Here is a 27,574-nt window from a genome sequence, read left to right on the forward strand (position 1 = left end):
CTGTCTTGCTAGTTGTTTGGCATGGGGTGTCCAGCACTGTAGCTTGCTGGTCATTGAGTGGAGCTGGGTCTTAGCATTGAGACAGAGATCTCTGGGAGAGCTCTCGCCGATTGATATTACGTGGGGCCGGGAGGTCTCTGGTGGTCCAGTGTCCTGAACTCAGCTCTCCCACCTCAAAGGTCAGGCCTGACATCCAGCCGGAGCACCAAGACCCTGTCAGCCACACAGTTCAGAAGAAAAGGGAGGAAAAAACGAAATAAAGAAAAAAAAAGTTATTAAAATAAAAAATTAGAAAAATATTATTAAAATAAAAAAATTTTAAAAATAATTAAAAAAAAAGAGAGCAACCAAACCAATAAACAAATCCACCAGTGATAACAAGCACTAAAAACTATACTAAGATAAACATAAAAATCAGAATCTAGTCAGTCCCATACAGCAAACCCCATGTCTACAGTTGCTCCCAAAGTCCACCGCCTCAATTTTGGGATGATTTGTTGTCTATTCAGGTATTCCACAGATGCAGGGTACATCAAGTTGAGTGTGGAGATTTAATCCACTGCTCCTGAGGCTGCTGGGAGAAATTTCCCTTTCTCTTCTTTGTTCGCACATCTCCTGGGGTTCAGCTTTGGATTTGGCCCCGCCTCTGCATGTAGATCGCCTGAGGGCATCTGTTGTTCGCTCAGACAGGCCGGGGTTAAAGGAGCAGCTGCTTCGGGGGCTCTAGCTCATTCAGGCCTGGGGGAGGGAGGGGTACGGAATGCGGGGCGAGCCTGCGGCGGCAGAGGTCAACATGTTGTTGCAACAACCTGAGGCGCGCCATGTGTTCTCCCGGGGAAGTTGTCCCTGGATCACGGGACCCTGGCAGTGGTGGGCTGCACAGGCTCCCAGAAGGGGAGGTGTGGACAGTGACCTGTGCTTGCACACAGGATTCTTGGTGGCTGCAGCAGCAGCCTTAGCGTTTCATGCCCGTCTCTGGTGTCCATGCTGATAGCCGCAGCTTGCGCCCATCCCTGAAGCTCATTTAAGCGGTGCTCTGAATCCCCTCTCCTCACACACCTTGAAACAATGGTCTCTTGCCTCTTACGCAGGCCAAACTTTTTCCCGGACTCCCTCATATTTTAAGGATCATGCTTTTGATGTCAAGTCTAAGACCTCGTTGTCTAGCCTGAGATCCCAAAGATTTTCTCCTATTTTTTTTTTCTAAAAGTTTTATAGTTTTATGTTTTATATTTAGGTCTGTGATCCATTTGGAGTTACTTTTTGTATAAAATATGAGACTTTGATCAAGGTTATTATTATTATTTTTTGACCTGTGGATGTTCAGCTGCTCCAGTATCATTTGTTGAAAGGGCTATCCTTCCTCCAATAAATTGCTTTTGCCTTCTGTCAAAATCTTTTGGGCATTTTGGGTTCCTGTTTTGTTCCATTGATCTATGTGTATCCTTCCATAGTCATAATTGCAGTAGTTATAGAATAAATCTTGAAATTGACTAGACTGAGTTCTTTTACTTTATTCTTCTTTTCCAAAATTGTTTTTATCTATTCTAGTTCCTTTACCTTTTGATATAAATTCTAGAATAATCTTGTCTATATGTACAAACACTTGCTGGGATTTGATAAGAATTGCATTAAACTTGTACATTAATTTGGGGAGAATTGACATCTTTACTATGTTGAGTCTTCCAATCTATGAACATGGTATATTTATTTAAATCTTACTTGATTTCTTTCATTAACATTGTGTAGTTTTCAGCACACAAGGTCTGTGTATGTTTTGTTAAATTTATACCTATATATTATTGTTGGTGGCTTAAGGATCATATCGTAAGAGGTATTGGCCTCAAGCATAGATAAAACTGTGAGCAAAGTTGAAAAGACCAGAGATAGGGATGTACATTTTAAGTACTTTCTAAGGAGGTGTAGATGTGTTCTGGTTTCTCTTACAATGATCTTCAACACCCACATGTATACATAGGGTCATCAGAGTCTGAAACATTGGCATTCAAATTATTCAGCTGATTCTCTCCATACCACCTTATGATTCTAAGTTGTTCCCATGTAGATTTTTCTACAGAGATTTTTCTGCAGGCCAAGGTTATTGAAATATCCGGCCCACATCTCTACTTGTGTCCATCAGTTAATAAATTGGCCTTTTGGTTACTCATCTTTCTCTGTCATCTTGGCTAATGATAACCTGCCTGTTGATCCATTTGTGATGACAAAAATTAAATTCCCAATGAGGACTGAGTTCATGGACATGATCAGTTACCCAATGTAAATGTCAACCTTCCTGAGGATCCCCAAATGTGCCCCATACCCTTCAATCTATAAAAGTATTAAAACTATAAATTGAAATTATAAAGTTGTATAAACACACAAAAATAGAAGATATCAAATGTTTTTCATTGGGCTATTGATAAGTGAGTTAGTTCAATATAATATAATCACATTAGGTTGATGTCTTCCTCTTACCTCTTGACTACTTCCTCTTACTTTAATTTAAAAAGTACCTGGAGAAGAGAAGTGATTGCAGTCAGAAATTCCTGGATGTTTATTCTTTATTTGCAAAGAATGTACTGAAATATGTGAAAATTGCATGTTCTTTTTAGTGTTTAGAACTGACTAAATTTATAAACCATCACTGAAATGTTTTTCTTCTCAGTTTTCAGAAGAAAATGCAAATAAAATGAAGAAAATATATGGGGAATTCTGTAGCCATCACAAGGAGGCTGTTAGCCTCTTTAAAGAACTCCAGCAGAATAAAAAGTTTCAGAATTTTATTAAGGCAAGTATTTTAAAACTCTGTTACAAAATGGTAAGCCAGCATGAAGTTCATGCTAGTTTTTTAGATGATCTAACCAAGTTTCACATCTAGGTACTGTTTTTCAGGGAAGAAGGAAGTGATAGGTTTGTGGCAAAGATAGAAAGCCTCTTTTTCTGTGTTAGTAAAATATTTCTCCCGAATCCTTTACTTTTGTATTTATATTTGCGAAGCCATGTTCTCCATACTTCTGAGCACCTTTGTAATATCCTGCGAAGCTTTTCATGCCCTGACAAGTTATAAATCAGAAGAACCACAGTAAAAATAAAAAACCCACCCCACCCCCACTGGATTAATTTGAAGCAGGTCTGTGATGCACATCATTTCATATATAACTTGTATCGCTGAACAGTATATCTTTAAAAACTTACAGTGGCATTATTACACTTAAATACACAATAATTCTTTAATATCTTCAAACAGCTGACCAGTAATCAAATTTCCCTCATTAGCTCATAAAATTGTATCAGGATCTGACCAAAGTTTATATATTATCCATGGGGGGTTATGTCTTTTAAATCGCCTTTACATTGAATGCTTCCCATCCCATTTTTTTGGTGTCCTACTTACTTATTGAAGAAATTTGTCCTTTAGAGTTTCATAGATTCTAATTTTTTATCTACCATTTTAAGAATGCTACTGAATTCCCCTCCTTTTTTTTTTAAAACATACATGTGTATTGAGAACTTGAAAATAAGGCTTTGAGATATTTAGAAAAAAGTTGCCTGGATTAGAGGAAACTTAAATGCTATGATGAATAATAACAAACGTAGAGGAAACCCTGTTAGAAAAACGAACAGTTAATTGCAAACTCGTGTTCAAAGTGTAACTTTGATTTCTGAGTATTTTTCAAAACTTCTGCTATTCATGAATCTTAGCACTTATAAGTCTTAAAACCTGCTCATTTTTGGAATTAACTCTAAGTACATCAGTGTAACTTGAAACTTCTTAATCTTGGAGAGTTGGGTTATTGAAATTAATTTCAAAGTATACAATTTAATGACAATATATCAAGTTTTAATTAATGATGCAGCCTGTTATGTCTGAATAGAATTATACTGTTGCAGATTCTTTGTATTATTAAATTCCTACCTAAAAAGAAAATACAGGTAGTGCTTGTGTATATTAAAATTAAAAAATATATACATATATATATATATTTTAAGCTCCGAAATAGTAATCTTTTGGCTCGACGCCGAGGAATTCCAGAATGCATTCTGCTGGTCACTCAGCGCATCACAAAATACCCTGTCTTGGTGGAAAGGATATTGCAGTACACAAAGGGTGAGTGATGACTTCTGGGATAAACATTTGCCTCTTTCATTAGTTTTAAACATAGCTGAGGTGTTGTAAACAGCTATAAATGCTTGTGGGTGCCTGATTCATAAAGATTTTTCATTATGGAAAAACTGTGAAGCCTTAGGATTTGGATCCATTTTGAAAAGTTATCTTTCTTAATGTGACTTGGCCAATAGTCTGAATTCCTCCAAGCAGCCCAAAGCAAGTAGACTTCCTCATACTTTGACCCTACCCTTCCCATCTATATTTCCCCCATATCCAGACCTTAATACCTCTTCTTCTTCATCTTCCTATTACCTTCCCAGCAGTGATTTATTAGATTGAGAATGATTTATGAAGGAGCTATTTTTGACCCTGTCAATTCATCAAGTTCAAGGACTAACATCTGGATGTCCTTTAAGAACCTGTTAATGCACATGGCTGGCCTGTAAGCTCCTTGAGGGGTCTAGATTCAATATCTAGTGCAGAATAGGTTATCAATAAATAAATATAACAGTGCAATGAATGGACAGATAAAAGTGCCGTTCCTCAAGCTAGGTTATTGATCGTGAGTAAATTATTAGGGTGGTAGTGTCTTCTGTTAACAAGGGCTTTGGTTTGGCCTTGTGTAAACTTGCATGGCCGTTCCAGATACTTGGCTCTGCCGCTCATTAGTTGGGCAAGGTAATGAAATGAGCCTCAGTTCTCTCCACTACCAAATGAGAATACTAATCTTTATCTTATGGAATTGTTGTGAGGATTAAGTGAGATTGTCTCAGAAAGTGCGCAGTACACAGCCTGGTATAAACAAGGTGCTTGATAAGTGGGAGCTGTTTTTATTATCTTTATTATGACCAACTGACTTGGAGATCGTGAAAGTGGTAATGAGATCTTAAATTCCCACTCTAAAAAGTCAACTTTTAACATCCTTTTTTTGGAAGGGATCTCGGTGAATAGAAATGCATGATTTGGTCTTTCCATTTTCTTTTTTAAGTCACGTTAGGACCTAAGTTCAGGCAGGAATGGTAGCATCCATTCCGTGTGTCCCATTTGTATTGCTTCCTATAATTTAACATAAAAGAAAATAGAAGCACAGTAGAAAGAGAAAAGCCTCATAATTTTGTTCTCAGTTAAAGAATGAAAACAAAATTGAGACTTTTAGTTTATATTATGGTTATATTCTCTTTCTTAAGTTTAACACAATACTCAAAGACTAACATCTGTTGGGCTGTGTTAGGCCAGCTAGGGCTCCTCCAAGAATCATCCCATGCCAGATTCCAGGTAGGATGCATGACAGTGATTGCCTACTGTGTGTCGGACATGAGAAGTGTGACTTACGGCTCTGCAGGCATAGACGTCATAGTGGCTGAACGGACACTGCCTCCTTAGTTAGGTCAGACTTCTCCAACCTCTCTAGTTGCTGGGAACATTGGTGCATGTGACTCTTTATGGCAGTGCTTTTGGAATTTCATTAGGAGTACCCCTCACCTGGGGATCTCATTTACATGCAGACTCCGATTCAGTAGGTCTGGGGTAGAACCCAAGGTAAGCAGTCCTAACAAGACCCCCCGGGTGGGGCCAATGCTGCTGCACTTTGAGTTGCAAGCGGTTAAAAGACAGTAATTTATTCCTGAAGGTCAGAAGACTCGGAGCCTTTTCTTGGCCTTACTTTAAGTCACTTTGTAATTCAACTTTGATTTTCTCTACTCAACTTTCCTATATTTAAAATATGCTCTTTATAAAGAAGACTCCTTTTTTTTTTTTTCATGGTGGGGAGTGCTGCTTAGGTGGGTGGCAGGTATAGTAAAGTAGTGAAGTAAAGGAAGTATATTCTTTTCATGGGCAATGAGAAAATCTTCCTTGTTAATGACTGGTGTCACGATCTATTCCTTGGTTTTCTCACAAAGCCCTCATGTACCTATTTGAGACATTTAGAGCCTGGAAAGTTTAGACCCTTTGGAGGACTTGTTCTTATTCCATTTCACTGCTATTTCTGTGTGTTTATTTCTGCTGCTCTAGGCTCTTAGAGTATCTTTTATTTTCTCTGTTGTTTTTCTTTCTCCTCTCCTTCTAGCATTTTCTGACCTCCTGAAACTTTCCCTTTCCGTTCCATTCACCTCAATAAACATCAATTAGCTTTTTTTAAATCAGACATAGAAAATAGCTAAATTTGGTTTCATCTGGAGCTCCAGGAGGCTGTTGCAGAAACTTCTCCAGAAGTTTTTCTTAAGATAATCTAGAGATAAGAGATTTGGCCAGTATTTCAGAGTAACAGCTGGCTTCGATGATCGTCTACTCTGTTGGCATGAGCATGGCTGAGTTACCTACTCTGCACAGTGCCTTGGTCCCATTTTTTTTAGGTTAAAAAATGTTTAAATATATATTATTAATATATTTATCTTTATGCTAATGCAGTTGTAAGTTATAATTTTAAATGTTATTTTTTTAGAGAGAGAGGGATCTAGGAAAGCAAATGAGTCCGAGCTCTATTCAAGTCACCCTGCAGCTCCCTTCTGGGAAAGGACTCCAGCTTGGGCTTGTAGCTCAGTTAAGTTCTAAGAAGCTAGGTGTGGGGTTTGCTTAATTACCTGTGTCTGGGAAGGTGGAAGGAAGGCCTAACTTGGGATATGACACATTCACTGCTCTAGGAAGGAAGGTCAGACCAGTCTCTAGAATTCAGACATCATACTGTCACAGTGTTTCTGCTGAAGCATCTGATAAGTAAATCTTCTTAATGACACATTTTAACCATCCTTTTGGGGAGGAGTGGTGCGGAGTGATGGTAGAATATTTGAAGTTAAATATTTTTGCTCTAGGATTTTTGCTATTTGGATGATGTATTTAACTTTATTTAAAACTAAAGAAAAAGTCTCTTCCTTATTAGCACTCTGGCTTATTTCATGGTGTCTGTTCTTTCTTTTTCCCATGCAGAGAGCACTGAAGAACAGAAAGACTTATGCAAAGCTCTTTGCTTAATTAAAGACATGATTGCAGCTGTGGATTTAAAAGTCAGCGAATATGAGAAAAAACAAAAATGGCTTGAGATCCTAAATAAGATTGAAAACAAAACATATACCAAGCTTAAAAATGGCCACGTGTTTAGGAAACAGGCACTGATGAGTAAAGAAAGGACCCTGTTATACGATGGCCTTGTTTACTGGAAAACTGCTACGGGTCGTTTCAAAGGTACCGTGGCTCTAACAGACCAATTTCTCCCTGTTGTTCACGCACATTATTCATTTAACAGAGGACAGATTTTCCAAAGAAAAATGGTTCAGCGATGCAGGCCCACACACAAACCCTAGGTCAGTGGAAAGATCCCTGTAGGGTCAAGATGAAAACGTCCATAGGCAGAGGTGGCCCACGCTACAGACCTTACGGGGAAGTTTGCTGCCTCAAGCAAAAGGCTTCCTATGTATTGCATGGGTTTTCAAGTTTGCAATGTTTGAATCAAAGGACCTGAGAATTCTGCTAATTGTTGGCATGGAAATATTATTCTGGAAAATGTGCCTACACACTCAGAATCTGTTGTGTGCCAAGCCAGCCAGGGGCTCAGACCATTGAGGGGAAAAATGAACTCTAAACATCATCTTTGGGACTGAATGATAATAATGCATAAATATACATAGTAACGCATAAATATACACGTTGACATTGGTGTGCTGTTTGCTATCAGGCATTAACCTGCCTGTTAATCTGGTTAGAGTCTAAAATAGTTTATTCTGATCCTTAAGAAATGATTCTGTAGCTAGCACCTTGTCCGAGGCTTTGTCAACACTGGCCACTGGATTTAAAACCCTAGAATGGCCTCTGGAGTTTAAAAATTTTACTGATGCTCAGGTCTCCGCCTAGAGGTTCTGATTTTATTGGTCTGGGGGTGAAGCCCAGGCATAGGGATGCTCAAAGCACCCAGGTGAGTCTGCAGTCAGGGTTAAGCACCACTGGCCCAACCTTCTTGTTTCTGATATGTCTTAGTATCTTCCTTAGGTAAGCAATGAGAGGAAGAGGTGGTTAAATTCCATGTACTCCAAGGTTGTTACCCACTGAAGGATTATCAAGTTTTGGTAGTGCTTGCAACAAATGACCAAAGAACTTATTGATCTGCAACTTGCAATGTTGCAACTAAACATGAACCATACTTAGAATATTAACCGCAGTCTGTAGATCCTGTTGCTCCAAGTCATTTGCTCTTTATCTGTTTTGTGGAATGAACAGCTGGGTAACTTTGTGTTAGAATGTTAGTGATATAGTGAAGGTGGGTTCTTGTGAACAGTATGTAAGGGAGGTGTAGGACCTCAGACTTCCCTCAGATCCAGATGGAACAAAATAGCAGATTAGTATATATAGTAATTCAAGGCAGAAGCTGCCCATGAACATTTTTAATTAAGCACTTTTTTGCCGTAAAGATAAGGGCTTGCTCCATTCTATTAGAACCTTGTTTTTTATTGAATATTTTTCTTCCATTTGGAAGGCTACAACATTAAATTTTGCTGGAGATTTAGCTGTACCAACAGTGACACACACAAGCTTGCACTGAAACACAGCTTACCTACTAAGTTATCTATAAAATATATCTTTAGCTATCATAATACAGGCATTTTAATAAAGGTTTTATAATTAGACTAAAAGTTAGTATTTATTTTTAGTATGTTTATTTAAATTATTTAAACATGAAATTAGAATTTTAATAAAGGCATTTGAATTGTGGTTTGCTTTATTAATACTAGTAATACTTTTCCTTTGAAGATATCCTAGCTCTGCTTCTAACTGATGTGCTGCTCTTTTTACAAGAAAAAGACCAGAAGTACATCTTTGCAGCTGTTGTAAGTATATGGCCGTGTGATGAATATTTTAATTGGTTTAATCCCACATCTCCTTGAAAAATGCCTGAAATTCCTAGTGAAATTAAATGGTCATTGGCAAGATCATGCCTGTGGTATATTCCCATTATTAGCAATTACAGTGTTCAGTAGCAAGGATCCAGTTGGGTTTACCCAGCATGATATGCATTGATTTATCGCAACCAGGACTGGTAGTCAGCTGATGCAGCAATTTAACCAGTTGTGAGAATATTGAAGTACTTTGATACTGGTTGGTGAATAGGCACTGCCCTAAACCCCACAAGGGGACCCTCTGCTGTCTGGCTATCTTGGTCTTTCCTCCAGAAACCCCCTCCCCCCCCAGTCCTGACCTCCCAGCACCTCAAATGTTAATGCTGGGAATAACAAGTCACTTCTGGCACCTCACTCTCTCTATCCCCATTGGACAGTGCCTGCTGTACCAGTTGCCAACTCCATTCATAACTGTTACGATGCTCCTTCTGCCAGACACGAGAACACCATCCTGGTATCTAAAGTGTAAAGACGATTCTTTCTTTTTTTTTTTTTTTTTAAATTAATTAATTAATTAATTAATTAATTAATTTATTTATTTATTTATGGCTGTGTTGGGTCTTCGTTTCTGTGCGAGGGCTTTCTCTAGTTGTGGCAAGTGGGGGCCACTCTTCATCGCGGTGCGTGGGCCTCTCACTATCGCGGCCTCTCTTGTTGCGGAGCACAGGCTCCAGACACGCAGACGCAGGCTCAGTAATTGTGGCTCACGGGCCCAGTTGCTCCGCGGCATGTGGGATCCTCCCAGACCAGGGCTCGAACCCGTGTCCCCTGCATTGGCAGGCGGATTCTTAACCACTGCGCCACCAGGGAAGCCCACGATTCTTTCTTAATTCTCCCATAATGGCTACTAATACTAAGGTTGTTCATGTAACACTTATCTTTGTAGTGTGTTATTGTAATCTCATTGCCAGCACAGAGTGAGACTCAGACTAGCAGTAAAACCAGTACTTTATAGCATTTCTTACACAGCATCTTGTCCACAGTGACTCGCTTAAAGATGGAAGGTGTCATGAGTCAACCCCTTGTCAGCATCATGGAGCATCAGGCCCTGTTATAGGAAAGAATCTAAGATGCAGTACCAATGTGGGCGGTATAATGGTGCTTCTCTACAATGTTAGTGTTTATCATCCATTGACTGATAGGATATTTGGGCACCATTAGCAGATATCCTCTATTCCAACTGGTTTTGGCAAATTCAAAGCTTAGGGAAGTTTATGTTATGCCGTTCAGAGGAAACAAAGAAGCATGCCTGCTCAGTGATGGATTCCGGGGAGGAAGAGGCTGGAGCAGTGTCTCAGCTGCCTCTCCATCTTGTCAGGTTGGCCCAGGGCTTCTTCGCCCTGTTCAGCACATTGCCTCTCATCAACACAGTGATGCCAAGTTGTATAAAGGTCAGAGATTATTTCACAAAGCTACACCAGAGGATAACAAGAGGCCTTAAACTAGTTCCATGGCCCTGATCCATTTGAACTGTATATATTGCAAATTTCATGACAACCTACTGATTTGTCCAACAACCTGTTTCTTCTGTTATCTTGGATGCTCTGAAGGAACACAGAGAAAATAAGCAGGAAGGAGGGAGCATTTTGTTTGCCCTGTGGGATGGTGAGGGCCATGCTGGAAGAGAAAACAAATTCACACCACATTTTTATAGAAACAAAGGTTTCTCCAAAAACTAAGAACAGAAAGAAGCAAATCCTGCTTCTTGGGTGGTATAAGGCTGGGTGACCTGCTGATGGATCAAAAATTCGACACAGCAAAAAGACAGCTATCTTGTTTTCTAGGACAATGTGCAGATGGATTCAGATCAAGTTGTGATGTTCAGCTTAAAATATGACCTGAAATATGAATCTGTTCCTCTTACCTGATCTCTTTTTTGGTGGGGGGGGCCTTATATACCATTTTTTTTTTGAATTTTTGAATTTTGTTTACTTTTTTATACAGCAGGTTCTTATTAGTCATCCATTTTATACATATTAGTGTATATATGTCAATCCCAATCTCCCAATTCATCACACCACCCACCCCCCCAGTGCCACGTTCCCCCACCTTGGTGTCTATACATTTGTTCTCTACATCTGTGTCTCTATTTCTGTCCTGCAAACCAGTTCATCTGTACCATTTTTCTAGGTTCCACATATATGCGTTAATATACAATATTTGTTTTTCTCTTTCTGACTTACTTCACTGTATGACAGTCTCTAGATCCATCCACATCTCTACAAATGACCCAATTTCGTTCCTTTTTATGGCTGAGTAATATTCCATTGTATGTATGTACCACATCTTCTTTATCCATTCGTCTGTTGATGGGCATTTAGGTTGCTTCCATGACCTGGCTATTGTAAGTAGTGCTGCAGTGAACATTGGGGTGCATGTGTCTTTTTGAATTATGGTTTTCTCAGGGTATGTGCCCAGTAGTGGGATTGCTGGGTCATAGGGTAGTTCTATTTTTAGTCTTTTAAGGAACCTCCATACTGTTCTCCACAGTGGCTGTATCAATTTACATTCCCACCAACAGTGCAAGAGGGTTCCCTTTTCTCCACACCCTCTCCAGCATTTGTTGTTTGTAGATTTTCTGATGATGCCCATTCTAACTGGTGTGAGGTGATACCTCATTGTAGTTTTGATTTGCATTTCTCTAATACTTAGTGATGTTGAGCGGCTTTTCATGTGCTTCTTGGCCATCTGTATGTCTTCTTTGGAGAAATGTCTGTTTAGGTCTTCTGCCCATTTTTTGATTGGATTGTTTGTTTTTTTAATATTGAGCTGCATGAGCTGTTTGTATATTTTGGAGATTAATCCTTTGTCCATTGATTCATTTGCAAATATTTTCTCCCATTCTGAGGGTTGTCTTTTCATCTTGTTTGTAGTTTCCTTTGCTTCGCAAAAGCTTTTAAGTTTCATTAGGTCCCATTTGTTTATTTTTGTTTTTATTTCCATTACTCTAGGGGGTGGATCAAAAAAGATCTTGCTGTGATTTATGTCAAAGGGTGTTCTTCCTATGTCTTCCTCTAAGAGTTTTATAGTATCCGGTCTTACATTTAGGTCTGTAATACATTTTGAGTTTATTTTTGTGTATGGTGTTAGGGAGTGTTTTAATTTCATTCTTTTACATGTAGCTGTCCAGTTTTCCCAGCACCACTTATTGAAGAGACTGTCTTTTCTCCATTGTATATCCTTGCCTCCTTTGTCATAGATTAGTTGACCATAGGTGCGTGGGTTTATCTCTGGGCTTTCTAGCCTGTTCCATTGATGTATATTTCTGTTTTTGTGGCAGTACCATGTTGTCTTCATTACTGTAGCTTTGTAGCATAGTCTGAAGTCAAGGAGTCTGATTCCTCCAGCTCTGTTTTTTTCCCTCAAGACTGCTTTGGCTATTCGGGGTCTTTTGTGTCTCCATACAAATTTTAAGATTTTTTGTTCTAGTTCTGTAAAAAATGCCATTGGTAATTTGATAGGGATTGAAGTGAATCTGTAGATTGCTTTGGGTAGTATAGGCATTTTTACAGTATTGATTCTTCCAATCCAAGAGCATGGTATATCTCCCCATCTGTTTGTATCACCTTTAATTTCTTTCATCAGTGTCTTGTAGTTTTCTGCATACAGGTCTTTTGTCTCCCTAGGTAGGTTTATTCCTAGGTATTTTATTCTTTTTGTTGCAGTGGTAAATGGGAGTGTTTGCTTAATTTCTCTTTCAGATTTTTCATCATTCGTGTATAGGAATGCAAGAGATTTCTGTGCATTACTTTTGTATCCTGCAACTTTACCAAATTCATTGATTCGCTCTAGTAGTTTTCTGGTGGCATCTCTAGGATTCTCTATGTATAGTATCATGTCATTTGCAAACAGTGACAGTTTCACTTCTTCTTCTCCAATTTGTAGTCCTTTTATTTCTTTTTCTTCTTTGATTGCCGTGGCTAGTACTTCCAAAACTGTGTTGAATAATAGTGGCGAGGTTGGACATCCTTGTCTTATTCCTGATCTTAGAGGAAATGCTTTCAGTTTTTCACCATTGAGAATGATGTTTGCTGTGGGTTTGTCATATATGGCCTTTATTATGTTGAGGTAGTTTCCCCCTTGCCCACTTTCTGGAGAGTTTTTATCATAAATGGGTGTTGAATTTTGTCAAAAGCTTTTTCTGCATCTATTGAGATCATATGGTTTTTATTCTTCAATTTGTTAATATGGTGTATCACATTGATTGATTTGCCTATATTGAAGAATCCTTACATCCCTGGGATAAATCCCACTTGATCATGGTGTATGATCCTTTTAATGTGTTGCTGGATTCTGTTTGCTAGTATTTTGTTGAGGATTTTTGCATCTATATTCATGAGTGATATTGGTCTGTAATTTTCTTTTTTTGTAGTATCTTTGTCTGGTTTTGGTATCAGGGTGATGTTGGCCTCATAGAATGAGTTTGGGAATGTTCCTTCCTCTGCAATTTTTTGGAAGAGTTTGAGAAGGATGGGTGTTAGCTCTTCTCTAAATGTTTGGTAGGATTCACCTGTGAAGCCATCTGGTCCTGGACTTTTGTTTGTTGGAAGATTTTTAATCACAGTTTCAATTTCATTACTTGTGATTGGTCTGTTCATATTTTCTGTTTCTTCCTGGTTCAGTCTTGGAAGGTTATACCATTCTAAGAATTTGTCCATTTCTTCCAGGTTGTCCATTTTATTGGCATAGAGTTACTTGTAGTGGTGTCTTAGGATGCTTTGTATTTCTGTGGTGTCTGCTGTAACTTCTCCTTTTTCATTTCTAATTTTATTGATTTGAGTCCTCTCCCTCTTTTTCTTGATGAGTCTGGCTAAAGGTTTATCAATTTTGTTTATCTTCTCAAAGAACCAGCTTTTAGTTTTATTGATCTTTGCTATTGTTTTCTTTGTTTCTATTTCATTTATTTCTGCTCTGATCTTTATGATTTCTTTCCTTCTACTAACTTTGGGTTTTGTTTGTTCTTCTTTCCCTAGTTCCTTTAGGTGTAAGGTTAGATTGTCTATTTGAGATGTTTCTTGTTTCTTGAGGTAGGCTTGTATTCCTATAAACTTCCCTCTTAGAACTGCTTTTGCTGCATCCCATAGGTTTTGGATCATCGTGTTTTCATTGTCATTTGTCTCTAGGTATTTTTTGATTTCCTCTTTGATTTCTTCAGTGATCTCTTGGTTTTTTAGTAACGTATTGTTTAGCCTCCATATGTTTGTGTTTTTTACATTTTTTTCCCCTGTAATTGATTTCTAATCTCATAGCATTGTGATCAGGAAAGATGCTTGATATGATTTCAGTTTTCGTAAATTTACTGAGGCTTGATTTGTGACCCAAGATATGATCTATCCTGGAGAATGTTCCGTGTGCACTTGAGAAGAAAGTGTAATCTGCTGTTTTTGGATGGAATGTCCTATAAATATCAATTAAATCAATCTGGTCTATTGTGTCATTTAAAGCTTGTGTTTCCTTATTTTCTGTTTGGGTGATCTGTCCTTTGGTGTAAGTGAGGTGTTAAAGTCTCCCACTATTATTGTGTTACTGTCGATTTCCTCTTTTATAGCTGTTAGCAGTTGCCTTATGTATTGAGGTGCTCCTATATTGGGTGCATATATATTTATAATTGTTATATCTTCTTCTTGGATTGATCCCTTGATCATTATGTAGTGTCCTTCCTTGTCTCTTGTAACATTCTTTATTTTAAAGTCTATTTTGTCTGATATGAGTATTGCTACTCCAGCTTTCTTTTGATTTCCATTTGCATGGAATATCTTTTACCATCCCCTCACTTTCAGTCTGTATGTGTCCCTAGGTCTGAAGTGAGTCTCTTGTAGACAGCATATATATGGCTCGTATTTTTGTATCCATTCAGTGAGCCTGTGTCTTTTGGTTGGAGCATTTAATCCATTCATGTTTAAGGTAATTATCGATATGTATGTTCCTATTACCATTTTCTTAATTGTTACGGGTTTGCTTTTGTAGGTCCTTTTCTTCTCTTGTGTTTCCCACTTAGAGAAGTTCCTTCCACATTTGTTGTAGAGCTGGTTTGGTGGTGCTGAATTCTCTTAGCTTTTGCTGTAAAGCTTTTGATTTCTCCATCGAATCTGAATGAGATCCTTGCTGGGTAGAGTAATCTTGGTTGTAGTTTCTTCCCTTTCATCACTTTAAATATATCATGCCACTCCCTTCTGGCTTGTAGAGTTTCTGCTGAGAAATCATCTGTTAACCTTATGGGAGTTCCCTTCTATGTTATTTGTCATTTTTCCCTTGTTGCTTTCAATAATTTTTCTTTGTCTTTGTCAATTTGATTACTATGTGTCTCGGCGTGTTTCTCCTTGGGTTTATCCTGCCTGGGACTCTGTGCACTTCCTGGACTTGGGTGGCTATTTCCTTTCCCATGTTAGGGAAGTTTTTGACTATAATCTCTTCAAATATTTTCTCGAGTCCTTTCTCTCTCTCTTCTCCTTCTGGGACCCCTTTAATGCGAATGTCGTTGCATTTAATGTTGTCCCAGAGGTCTCTTAGGCTATCTTCGTTTCTTTTTATTCCTTTTTTCTTTATTCTGTTCCACGGCAGTGAATTCTACCATTCTGTCTTCCAGGTCACTTATCCGTTCTTCTGCCTCAGTTATTCTGCTACTGATTCCTTCTAGTGTATTTTTCATTTCAGTTATTGTATTGTTCATCTCTGTTTGTTTGTTCTTTAATTCTTCTAGGTGTTTGTTCTTTAATTCTTCTAGGTCTTTGTTAAACATTTCTTGCATCTTCTCGATCTTTACCTCCATTCTTTTTCTGAGGTACTGTATCATCTTCACTATCATTATTATGAGTTCTTTTTCTGGAAGGTTGCCTATCTCCACTTCATTTAGTTGTTTTTCTGGGGTTTTATCTTGTTCCTTCATCTGGTACATAGCCCTCTGCCTTTTCATCTTGTCTATCTTACTGTGAATGTGGCTTTTGTTCCACAGGCTGCAGGATTGTAGTTCTTCTTGCTTCTGCTGTCTGCCCTCCCCTCTTATCTAATCTCTTGAAGAGTTATTGGTGCCACACTTTGAGCACATTTGCCATTAAGTGGGACACTAGGAATGCAATCCACCAAATGTCAGAATGGAGGCAGCCACAACTTAGGTCCTCTTGGTATAATGTGTTTGGCTATGGACAGTAGTTAGATGGTGCTGATACTGTTTCCTGACGATGTTAGTCTGCCACATAGCTGCCTTCATAAAGGCCAGTCAAGCCCTTGTCAATGTCAGGGAGCAAAAGAGAAAGCATTATTCTGAGAGTCAATGCACACTACTGTTCAATCCTATGCTTTTTAGTTGCATCATGTACATTTAGTGGACACAAACCCAAGTATCATACTTTGTAGTTAACAGCATGAGAGAATTGATGCGTTAGCTAGGAGTATACAAATATCTGGATTTCCTAGTACTCGCCATAGTATTTTAGAAAGTTATCTTCATGCTGATGACCATAGGTGAGATGCTCTGCTCCTTGTGCTGTTTGAAACTTTTCTTTAGTAAATTCTTAACTTGCTACATGTTGCAGAAGACATGACGAATTTGAAAATGGCCAAGTAGATGAGCAGCTGAAAGTAGCCAGAGCTTGGAATAGCTTCCTTACAAGAGAATTTTGTTGTTTTTTAAAGAAGACTCTGGAAATGGGAGTAGGACCAACTCTAAAAATGAGTAGGAAAAAGTACATGTGTTCACTAAATCCTGGAATACTAAATCTAGGAGGACCTCTTTAATATCAAAGAAGGTAGTTTCAAAATGAATGAACAATAAAAAAAACACAAAGTGAATGTGTAGATGTGCAAGTGCAAGTTCAATATGAAGCGACCTTAAGAGCTTGTTATCACAGTGGAATCCTGAATGGAATGATTCACTAATAAAATCATCCACTTTCTGGAATCACCAATGGATATGGTGTAACAATGAGGCTGAATGTAGCAGTTCCTTTTCCTCTTTCCCTTGGGCAGAGGTTGTCAACTCTAGTGTCTACAGGGATTGGGCAGGAAATGTAAATGTGTAAACTGGACCGGACTCTTGCTATCAAGGAGCTGATAGAGAGTGGTAGGGACCACAGTGAACTGGTGAATTCATGCCCTGTCTCAAAGAGGGCAGGGATGGCTCAGCTGTCGCCTGTGTTTTATTTATTTTTTTAATTAATTTATTTATTTTTATATTTATTTTTGGCTGTGTTGGGTCTTCGTTTCTGTTCAAGGGCTTTCTCTAATTGCGGCAAGCGGGGGCCGCTCTTCATCGCGGTGCACGGGCCTCTTCACTATCGCGGCCTCTCTTGTTGCGGAACACAGGCTCCAGATGCACAGGCTCAGTAGTTGTGGCGCACGGGCCTAGTTGCTCCGCGGCATGTGGGATCTTCCCAGACCAGGACTCGAACCCGTGTCCCCTGCATTAGCAGGCAGATTCTCAACCACTGCACCACCAGGGAAGCCCCCACCTGTGTTTTAAAATGAAGCTATGGGCCCAGGATTGCCAATCTTCTGCTTTCTCCCAAAACCCAGAAATCTAGAGTTTTAAAAAAAGTGAAATGCTCAGTTTTTAAAGGCTGGCAATTATTTTTAAAAATCTTTTGTCAAAGTGCTGTGGCACAAAGAAAAGCTCTCTGCAGGCTGAGTTAGGCCTTTGCATCACTAGTTTTTAACATCTGTCTCCAAAGTAGACAGGTTACCTCGATTCCTAGAGATTTAATTTGAATTCTTGATCATCTCTAGTGTCCATGTGTGATTAGTACGAATAATCATGGTCGTGTCCCTGATGCCTCCTGGTCTGTGGTGGTTTAATTAATGCTATGTTCCACCCACTGACCTATTTTTCATTTTTAAAAATATCTGACACCACCACGTCCTCTCCTGCAACACTAAACAACTAGTTCAAATAGTTACATATACATATGTTTGTGTGTGTATGTGTATTCAAACCTACTCTGCCTCTTTATGTACAGAGGCTACTGACTTTGTAAGCTGAGGAAGCTAAAACTGTGCTTTGCAAGAAGGAAAGCAGATAAGGTCTTAGATAGTAGATCCATATTCGAATAAGGGATGTTAACAGTGTTCAGGGGCTCTCCCTAATTAGAACGGGCAGTGTTCCAAAAGCTCTGCCACAAAGTGGCTTTTACTTCCATGAGCAGAGGCAGGGAGCAGGACTGGGTAGACCAGTGGTCTGTCCCATCATGGCTTGCTTTTTTGTATTTGCTACTCTTAAGAATTGGATGAAGATAGAATGACGAGGTCCTCTGGTCATACCCTTGCACACAACTTCAGATGTGGTAAAGCTGGGTGATGCTGGGAAAGCCGACCTGTCAGCACCAAGGAGTCAGCAGAGAGGGATGGAGCAGTGTGTTCTGGATAAAGGCGTCGCTCAGTCCAAGAGTCCAAGAAGCAAAACCACACGCTGCAACCAACTCTGTAAACAGTGGTAGAAGCCACAAACCAAAGAAGATTCTTCATATTTAGCCCCCAAACTGTTCATCCTGCCGACATTCTTTTGGCCATCATTTTCAACCATAGCTACCTACCCAAATTAGTATTATCAGTGTCTTATTCATCTTTGAATCCCCAGTGCTTAGAATGGAGCATTGAAGGATCATAGTAAATGTTGATAGAAAAGGTGATTTAATCATGGTTTCGATGCCAAATTTTAGACTTTGTTACTATTTCTCTCTGATGGAATTATGCCAAATATAGTTCTACTGACATTTATTGAGTTGCCTACTTTATTCAAAACAATGGGTTAGGCATATGAAGATGGATTAGATCCATTCCTGCCCACCAAGGGCTCACCTGGTTGGTGGGAACAAGAGGCATTTGCAGGTTGCAGTGAGGCTATTGTGCTCAGTACTACAATAGCAGTAGACATTGGTTCTGGGGAATCTGAGGTCTTGCCTCCTCGTTTTTTCTTTTTTAATTTATTTATCTAATTTATTTATTTTTGTCTGGGTTGGGCCTTTGTTGCTGCACGCGGGCTTTCCCCAGTTGCGGCGAGTGGGGGCTGCTCTTCGTTGCGGTGCGCGGGCTTCTCATTGCGGTGGCTTCCCTTGTTGCAGAGCATGGGCTGTAGGCGCCCGGGCTTCAGGAGTTGTGGCTTGTGGGCTCTGGAGTGCAGGCTCAGTAGTTGTGGCGGACGGGCTTAGTTGCTCTGCAGCATGTGGGATCTTCCTGCACCAGGACTGAAAACCCGTGTCCGCTGCATTGGCAGGCGGATTCCTAACCACTGCGCCACCAGGGAAGCCCTTGCCTCCCCAGTCTTACCTTTCATATTTACAGTTTACTCTTTCGTACTTGGGGTTCTGTACCCATCAGCTTGTTAAAACAGTGTTGCTGTTAACTGCCAAATCCAGTGGACTCTGTAGGTCTTCCAACCCTCTTAATCTCTTTGTAATATTTGATACACTGTTTCCTATACCATGCCCTTCTAGAAAAATCTCTCCATCCCTGACTACAGCAGTTTTGATATTTTTTTCTTACTGCTCTGATTGTTCTGTCTTTTTAGAAGATATCCTTTTAAACCACCAGTTCTTAAGGGCAAACATTCTCTTGTATCCTCTTTTTCCATCCTCTCTTCAGCATATACCCTTTTCATTGGAAATCTCATGAACTTCCACAGCTCTTCTGTGGAAGAGAAAAGGTTGAAGTGAAATAAGATTTGCCTAATACTGTTGCTTTCCTTAGCTACTGTGTTTTGTGAGACCCTTGCTTTAAATAGGACACTGTTTCATCTGCACCTCATCCTATTTTCTGTAGGATCAGAAGCCATCAGTTATTTCCCTTCAGAAGCTCATTGCTAGGGAAGTTGCAAATGAGGAGAGAGGAATGTTTCTGATCAGTGCTTCATCTGCTGGTCCTGAGATGTATGAAATTCATACCAACTCCAAGGAGGAACGGAATACCTGGATGAGGCGGATCCAACAGGCAGTAGAAAGGTAACATTTCCTTCTGTCCATTATTGAGGCAATGGACTTGTTCCATTGGGGAAAATATTCTAACTGTGTCTCCCCTGCATGAAAACTTAGCCTCAGCCAGAAGGGTCTGCTCCCCGCCCCCTCCTCCAGCCTGCAGTAGCCCCTCATCTGCACCTTTTTTCTCCATGCCTTCCTGCCTGTAACGCCCTGTCTCCCTCTGCCTGTGTGAATCCTGCCCATCTTGGTGCAGCTCGCGGCTCACCTCCTTCGTGAAGACCTCTTCAGTTCCACTGGTCTCTTCCTTACCTGAAATTCCTTAACGCCTGCTCTCAAAGCATTTATTTGGTGCTTGTCATCTTCGGCCTTGCAGCTATTATCTTTTTTATGTATATATGTTTGGTTATTAGATTGGAAGCTCCTTGAGGGCAGGGACCATGTCTGTGTTTCTCTTTGTCCCTAATTCTGAAGAATCATTCAATAAACGTCTTTAGATTGGTGGATCTAAGTGTGCTACATCAACTTACTCCTCATTACTTGTGCAAAGACAGTTTTTATAAACAAGGGTGTGAGGGTGATCATTCTTAATGGTAACTTGATTAGTTAGATCTTGAATGATATTGTATAAAATTCCTCCTCCTCCACTGCGCCCCACCCAACCTGGCACCCTACCACCATCCCCTCCAGTCTCTCTACCCTCATTAAGAATGGAAGTGTCCAAATACAGTAGAAAGCAACAATTATGATTTGAGTTGTACCTACTGGTGGCATTGGTATTGTGTGCATGTATGAGTGTATGTTTGTGGATGTGGGTGTTTGTTGGAATATTTGAGTCATCCTAAACTGCTGACTTTGAGAGCTATGTTATATTATGCAAGGTCTATTATATACTCAAGAAAACCAAGTCTCTTGGCCAGGGGGCATGATGAATTCTCTTCATGCTGAATTTTTCTTCTCCGAATAATTCTAATGCCAAGTTCCCATGTCTTTCTAATGGACCTAAAGATACTTGGATTTGGTTTCAGTTGTCTCTCTTGACTATTGTCTTTTAAAGTTGCCCAGAAGAAGAAGGGGGAAGGACAAGTGAGTCTGACGAAGAGAGGCGGAAAGCTGAAGCCAGAGTGGCCAAAATTCAGCAATGTCAAGGTATAGTGCAGGCGCCTCTCGTTCCCGGGTCGTGCGGTTCTCCTTGGAGGTTGGGCAAGCCCAAGTGTCATGAATGGGAACGTATGACTAAATGATTAGTTCTGTGCACTGGAGGCCCACCCCGACCACTCCCAAAAAAATACGTACATACATGCATATATATATATCTATATAGATAGATATCAATCTATCTATCTATCTATCTATCTATCTATCTATCTATCTATCTATCTATCTATCTATCTACACACTGGCACTAAAGGTGCTCAAATAAAATGACTCCCTCCCTCCTTAGTGATTAAAACTATATTTAAAAAATTCTGCATGTAACATAACAGCAGTTGTGGATAGTATGGTGCAGATGGGCAGTGGAGCTGTTGTCTAGTGTTTTGATTTTAGATCTCACACTGTTAGGTCACGGTTGTATGACTTTGGACAAGGAACACAATAGCTCTGGTCCTCAGTTTCCAGATCTGTGAAGTAAGGAAATTAGATGAGCTCACTGATTTTCGTCTCTGGCTGGGCTTTAGAATCACTTGGGGAGGTCTTTAAAAATTCTGATGCCTGGGCCTCACCCTCAATCAGTTCACCCAGAATCTGAAGGCAATGGGCTGTAGACATCAGTATTTTAAACTCTCCCTCGGTGATTCTGAGGCAGACTGAGAACCCCAGAATTCGCTTCTGGTTAAGGTCCCTTTAAGCTCTAAGAATTCTGTGACATGTTGAAATTAGAGGAAGATGATGCATGCGAAGATGGTTAAAGACATTGGATGTTGAGAAACGAAAATATAAACCGGTACGTTTGGTTTTGACCAGGACTGGCTGAAGGCCGAGCAGTTCCAGGCCTTGCATTGTTTTCCCTTGTGGGAAGCGCTCATCGTGGACAGTGCCACCTCAATTTTCATTCCTGACCTTCATGTTTTGTCTTAATAGAAAACAGCCTGAATAAACAAAGATCGGTTTTGCAAGGTTTTCTGGAATTAGGGGAATGGGAAAGGAAATGAACATTTATTGAGTACAGCAAATTTACAGAAAAGACAAAGGAAGCTCAGAGATGTTAATCATTTGCTGGAAGCTACTGTCACCAAGTAGAATAGTTAGGATTTCAACCTAGGTTTGTCCCACCCAATCAATAACTTGTACTAGACCTGTTCAATGTACTGCTTGCTAGCTAGCAACATCTTTATCTTAGAGCTTGGATTTTCATTAGTTGTACTCATGTGATAACTTTCGATGGTAAATACTATTTCTTAGAAATACTCAGTAACCAAGACCAACAAATTTGCACATATTTGGAAGAGAAGCTGCATATCTATGCTGAACTTGGAGAACTGAGTGGATTTGAGGATGTCCATCTAGAGCCCCACCTCCTCATTAAACCAGACCCCGGAGAGCCTCCCCAGGCAGCCTCATTACTAGCAGCAGCACTGAAAGAAGGTAAGTTGCTTCCAAAAGGATTTGGTTCAACAAATTCATAAAATGTTTACTGGGCAGCTACGATGTGCCATGTGCTACGGTCTTGGTGCTGAGGACACAGCAGAATAAGACAAAATCCTTACTCTCCAGAAACAGAGAGTCCTTACTTATTCCAGAAACAGCAACATATATTTTTAAAAAATGTCAGTTTGGTTCAAATGCTATGAAGAAAAATAAGGGTAAGTGGAATATAGAGAGTGATAGGGCTGGGAAGTTTCTATTTTTGATAGGATGACCAGGGAAGGCCTCTTTGATATAGTGATATGTGAGCAGACAAGAAGTAAGTGAGAAAGCCAAGTAGATATCTGGGGAAAGAATGTTCCAGATGTCGAGAACAGCAGGTGCAAAGGTCCTGAGGCAGGTGAGTGCCAGGCTTGTTTGAGGAACAACAAGGAGGTCAGTGCTGGTAGAGTGACGTAGGGGTGGAGAGTGGCAGGAGATGAGTCAGAGTTACCTAGGGCTCAGATTACATGGACCAGATCAAGGTAAGCACTCAGAACTTCATTCTGAGTGAGATGGGAAGCAGTACAGAGTTTTGAGTAGAGGAGTGACTTGATTTGTGTTTTAAAAGGAACCCTCTGGGTGCTGTGTGGAGAATAACAAAGTCTAGGGCATAACCGTGGGAGTTGGTGGCTAAAAGAGTGTGGAGGACAAGCTCACTGAAGGGGAAAAAGTTAGGGAGATGATAGGCCAGGGTACTGGAAGGACTGTGTTCACAGAATTGAAATTACAGAGAATTCTAACAAGAGTAGCACTGGGGGAGGTGAGAGAACTTGCACCAGGTGCCATGTCGTTTGAGGAGTCTGTAGATGAATGGCAACCAGGAGGACCAATGAGTGGTGTAATCTGGTGGCATGAACTTCAAGGGAAAAACAGGTTTAAGGAGGAAATGGGGCCAATAGTCTGGAAGTGACAATAGGGACAGAGGGTTTGGGAAGTAAAAGAGCCACCACCCGAGAGTGGCAGGGAATGCTGTCATTCAGCACATGGGTTGGTAAATTACAGACCACGGACTAAATGCGTCCCACCTCCCACCGCCTGTTTTTAGGCTGTAGTTTTATTGGAACACAGCCACAGCCCCGCTTGTTTCGTATTGCCTATGGCTGCTTTCTTGCTACAGTGGCAAAGATGAATAGTTGCAACAGAGACTGTATGGCCCACAAAGCCTAAAATATTTACTGTCTGCAGAAATGTTTGCAGAAAACATATGCCAAGTTCTGCCTTAGGATCTCAGAACGCTACCTATGGAAGAGAATTTAGAAATGATCAAATCTATTGTATCTATTTCACGGTTGAAGAGACTGAGGTCTTAAGGAGGGCATAGAGGTTGTCTGAAGTGGAGTCCACTGATGGAATGAATCTCTTACTCATTTATTCATCAAATATTCATTAAGCATCTACCTACTGTGTGCACTATTGTTGGTGCCAACTAAGGAAACAGTAATGCTTTCATAAAAACTTCTAGTTGGGGAAGATAGACAATACACAAAGAAACAAGGTTATTTCAGAAAGTCACAAGAAAATAAGATAATGGGATTGGATGAGGGGAAGGCTTTGCTGTAGAGAGGTCAGGAAAGACTGCTCTGAGATTATATTTTGAGGTGAAAATTGACAGATGAGAAGCCAGCTGTTTGGAGATCTGGGGGAGGACCATTCCTGGGTAGACAGAATGTGAGTACATAGCCCCTGCATCTGGAATGGGCTTGGCATGTTCAGTGAAAGAAGGAAGGCAGGGTGACAGGAGGCAGAGGAGGCTGCTATGGGTGGGCAGGGACCAGATCTTTGTAGATCGTGGTTTAAAAAAAAAGAGAGAGAGAGACATTTTATTCCAAAATCAGTGGAAAGTTAGTTGTTGGAAGCTTTTAATCATGGGTGTAGCATGATCTTATTTATATCTTGAAAAGAATGAGGGTTGCTGAATGGAAAACAAGATCGGAAGGAGACTAGTTTGCCTGGAGACTGTTAGGAAGTGGTTACAGAGGCTGAGATGAGAGAGGCTGGGGCCTCGGTCTAGACCAGGACTTTTGGCAATGCAAGTAGAGAGAAGTGGGCAGAGGCAAGGTAGATTTTAGAAATAAAGCCAGAAGAACTTCCAAATGGGTTGACACAACCCAGGACCCTCTCATCGTCCCTGACGATGTCTTTATCAAATAAGTCGCGCACTCTCAATTTTAGCCTGTGCTGCTGGGCATTTTGTGATGCTCTGATACCTGGATGGTAGAACTTGGCACTGATCGTGCGCTGCCCTGTAGTAGAGTTAGTTGTGTGTGTCTCTTTCCTTCTATAGTCTGCAAACTCTCCTTATTAGTTAGCAGACGCCCAGTGGCCCCCAGAACAGAGTAGGTGCTCAATGAGTAGTTGCTAAATTGAATCACTGGACAGAGGGTTTTAGAAATATTTGTAGAGTCCTCAGAATTATACTATCCTACGAGCTAGTTGCAAATTTTTAATCGTAAATAAGAACTTGACTTTCTTGGTGTGGCGTTTCCCAGTCTTACCAGATCCTAAGAGTAGCCACTGGTGCTTGTTTAAAATTCAAATCCCCTGTTTTCTCCTCTGGAGAATCTGATCCAGTAGGTCTAGGGTGAAGATTGGGAATCCGTATGTTATTTAAGGCACATTTGGGGAAATACTCTTTTGAAGAATAATATTTCTGAGTAGCAAGTTTTGAAATCCTAATGCCTGGGGACTTCCCTGGTGGTCCGGTGGTTAAGACTGCCCTCCCAGTGCAGGGGGCCCGGGTTCAATCCCTGGTCAGGGAACTAGATCCCACATACCGCAACTAAGAGTTCGCATGCTGCAACTAAAGATCCTGCACGCGGCAAGGAAGATCCTGCGTGCCGGAACTAAGACCCGGTGCAGCTAAATAAATAAATAAATAATAAAAAATAAAATCCTAATGCCTAATATCATATTTAAATTAATTGATTTCAGGAAGTTTTTTTAGCATACTAATTTACTGGAAGTTGCATTTGAGTTATTTTTATACTGTTTGTTTTTTCATTGAATTAATTATCTATCATAAAGTTATGCTAAAAGTATTGGTCTAGGTTGTGGGTTGGTAAACTTTTTCTGTATAGGGCCAGATAGTAAATATTTTAGGTTCTGCAGGCCATATACAGTTTGGGGAACACAGTCTTCTTTGCGCATGTGTGTGTATTTTAACAATGCTTGAAAAAGGTAAAAGCCATTTTTAGCTCCTGGGCCATATGAAAACAGATGTAGATCAAATAGTTTGCCAACCCCTGAACTATGTATATGTATGTGTGCGTGTGTATATATATATATATATATATATATATATATACACACGCACACATACATATTTTTTAATTTACTTTTGTTTTCCTCCTTCTCCTTAGCCGAGAGCCTGCAAGTTGCAGTGAAGGCCTCCCAGATGAGCGATGCGTGTCAGTCACCCAAGGAAGGTTGTGGAGAACCTGCTTTGCAGGATGTGTTCAGTTCTCAGGACGCACCCGGATCGCCTACTGCTTGTAAGTGAGCATGTAGCCTTTGCAGTGAGCCTGGGCACAGTCCCTGGAGCATATAGTGGGCACATAAAATGAAGGCAGTGACTCTGTCCTGATTTGAAGGGTACTTAGGGTATTCTTTTGAAAAGAACCTGAGAATAAATATGCTAGCCTCCTTTACCTATAGAAGTGACACTGGTGTTCCAAGGACAAGGACTTAAAGAATAGTTTGTAGGTTATACTGCCATTACCCAGGGAAGCTGTGTTCTTTGTCCAAACCCTACCCTGCCTTGTATTTGCTATGACTTACTGAATACAGTCTAGAAAGATCTTTTACACTTTTTGGTTTTTTGGAAAAGGGTCCCTGCAGTTCATTAAAGAGTAAGTCCTTTACCTTAATTTCATATCGTCAACTCAGAAAACATAACTCAGAAAACTAGAATCTAATGCATATATGCACACATGCACATGCACAGACACAGAGACAGACAGACACACACACACATGAGGTTTGGTGTTGGGGTTAAAGGCAGAAATGCCGGAAGATTCTTGATCACTGTTGTCATACACCTTAGTTGAGGTCAGAATTCATTTATTAAACAATGTTTCAGTAGATTTTAAATACAGAAAAATAGAATGTGGTGAATCGATTTAGGTAATTTCTCAGAACCGAATTATATGTATAGTTGTGAGCTAATTACTTAGTTCCCTAGAGGTTTCTGAGATAGGACCATAAAGGATATAGTTTTCATTATGTCCTGGTGATTAAAAACCTTACTTCCACCCGGTCTTCTGTGCACAAGATAAAATGTCTTTAGTAGCTAGAGATTGGAGGATTAAATTGTCTTAGAATTTATTTAACAGCATCCCTTGGTTAATTAAGATACATGGAAGCAGTATAGCTTTAAAATTCTATACATTCTTTTTTTAAACCAGAGCTAATAATTATTCTTAAGTTCTACTTTATCTAATCCTGGGTTTCTATTTTCAGAATGTGCACATGTGTTTTTCATTTCGACACAGCCCAGATTTGTCAGGGGAGTTGTACTGCCCCAGGTGATTTCCTTTTTAAAGAAGAGCCTCATTATGCCGTTGAGGAAGTTCTAGCTAAAAATACATGCAGGGATCTGCCACTGTCAGCCTCAGCCCGGGGACAGCTGGACAGGCTCCGCTCAGCTCCTGCAGCTGCTCAGAGCACGGGCCGCACCTACCTCCTGTCCGACCAGGCAGTGGAGGCTCTCCCTGTCTGTATCCACATCTCCCCTGACATCTGCTAGAACCATCGAGAGGCTGTTTACAGTGGCCTGAAGTCAGGGTTCACGTAGAGGAGGGGCAGGTTGGTGGGGCCTTGTACTGGTTTAGTCTTGTGCTGGGGTGTAGTGCTGGGCTGGATTGGAACACGGTGCTACAAGAGTTTGATTCTCTTTATAGAGTTGATGAGGGTGAAAAGCACTGTCCTGAACGAAGGTCTGTAACTGGATGGTTTGGTTCTATGATTGACTTTGAGGACTGGGTCCTTCTAAGTCAGGCCCCTGTCAGTCTGAGCTTACAGACCAAGCAAGGCCCTCTGTTTTTAGTCCTTGA

At 40.3% G+C, this 27,574-nt stretch overlaps 1 protein-coding gene across 5 annotated transcripts in view; it reads left to right on the forward strand.

Moving 5' to 3' along the window:
• The window catches only part of ARHGEF28 (Rho guanine nucleotide exchange factor 28), a 309,300-nt gene that overhangs the window by 239,876 nt on the left and 41,850 nt on the right, over positions 1 to 27,574 (forward strand). For all 5 annotated transcript variants that reach the window (XM_036846524.1, XM_036846525.1, XM_036846526.1 and 2 more), the window contains 8 exons: positions 2,666 to 2,788; positions 3,991 to 4,108; positions 7,034 to 7,288; positions 8,849 to 8,925; positions 19,744 to 19,922; positions 20,953 to 21,044; positions 22,299 to 22,481; positions 25,883 to 26,014. In XM_036846524.1, coding sequence (XP_036702419.1) covers positions 2,666 to 2,788; positions 3,991 to 4,108; positions 7,034 to 7,288; positions 8,849 to 8,925; positions 19,744 to 19,922; positions 20,953 to 21,044; positions 22,299 to 22,481; positions 25,883 to 26,014 — 1,159 coding nt within the window. The remainder of the gene's footprint in view (positions 1 to 2,665; positions 2,789 to 3,990; positions 4,109 to 7,033; positions 7,289 to 8,848; positions 8,926 to 19,743; positions 19,923 to 20,952; positions 21,045 to 22,298; positions 22,482 to 25,882; positions 26,015 to 27,574) is intronic.

The sequence above is a fragment of the Balaenoptera musculus genome, chromosome 3 (genome assembly GCF_009873245.2).
Source record: "Balaenoptera musculus isolate JJ_BM4_2016_0621 chromosome 3, mBalMus1.pri.v3, whole genome shotgun sequence".
In the NCBI taxonomy this organism is placed as follows: domain Eukaryota; kingdom Metazoa; phylum Chordata; class Mammalia; order Artiodactyla; family Balaenopteridae; genus Balaenoptera; species Balaenoptera musculus.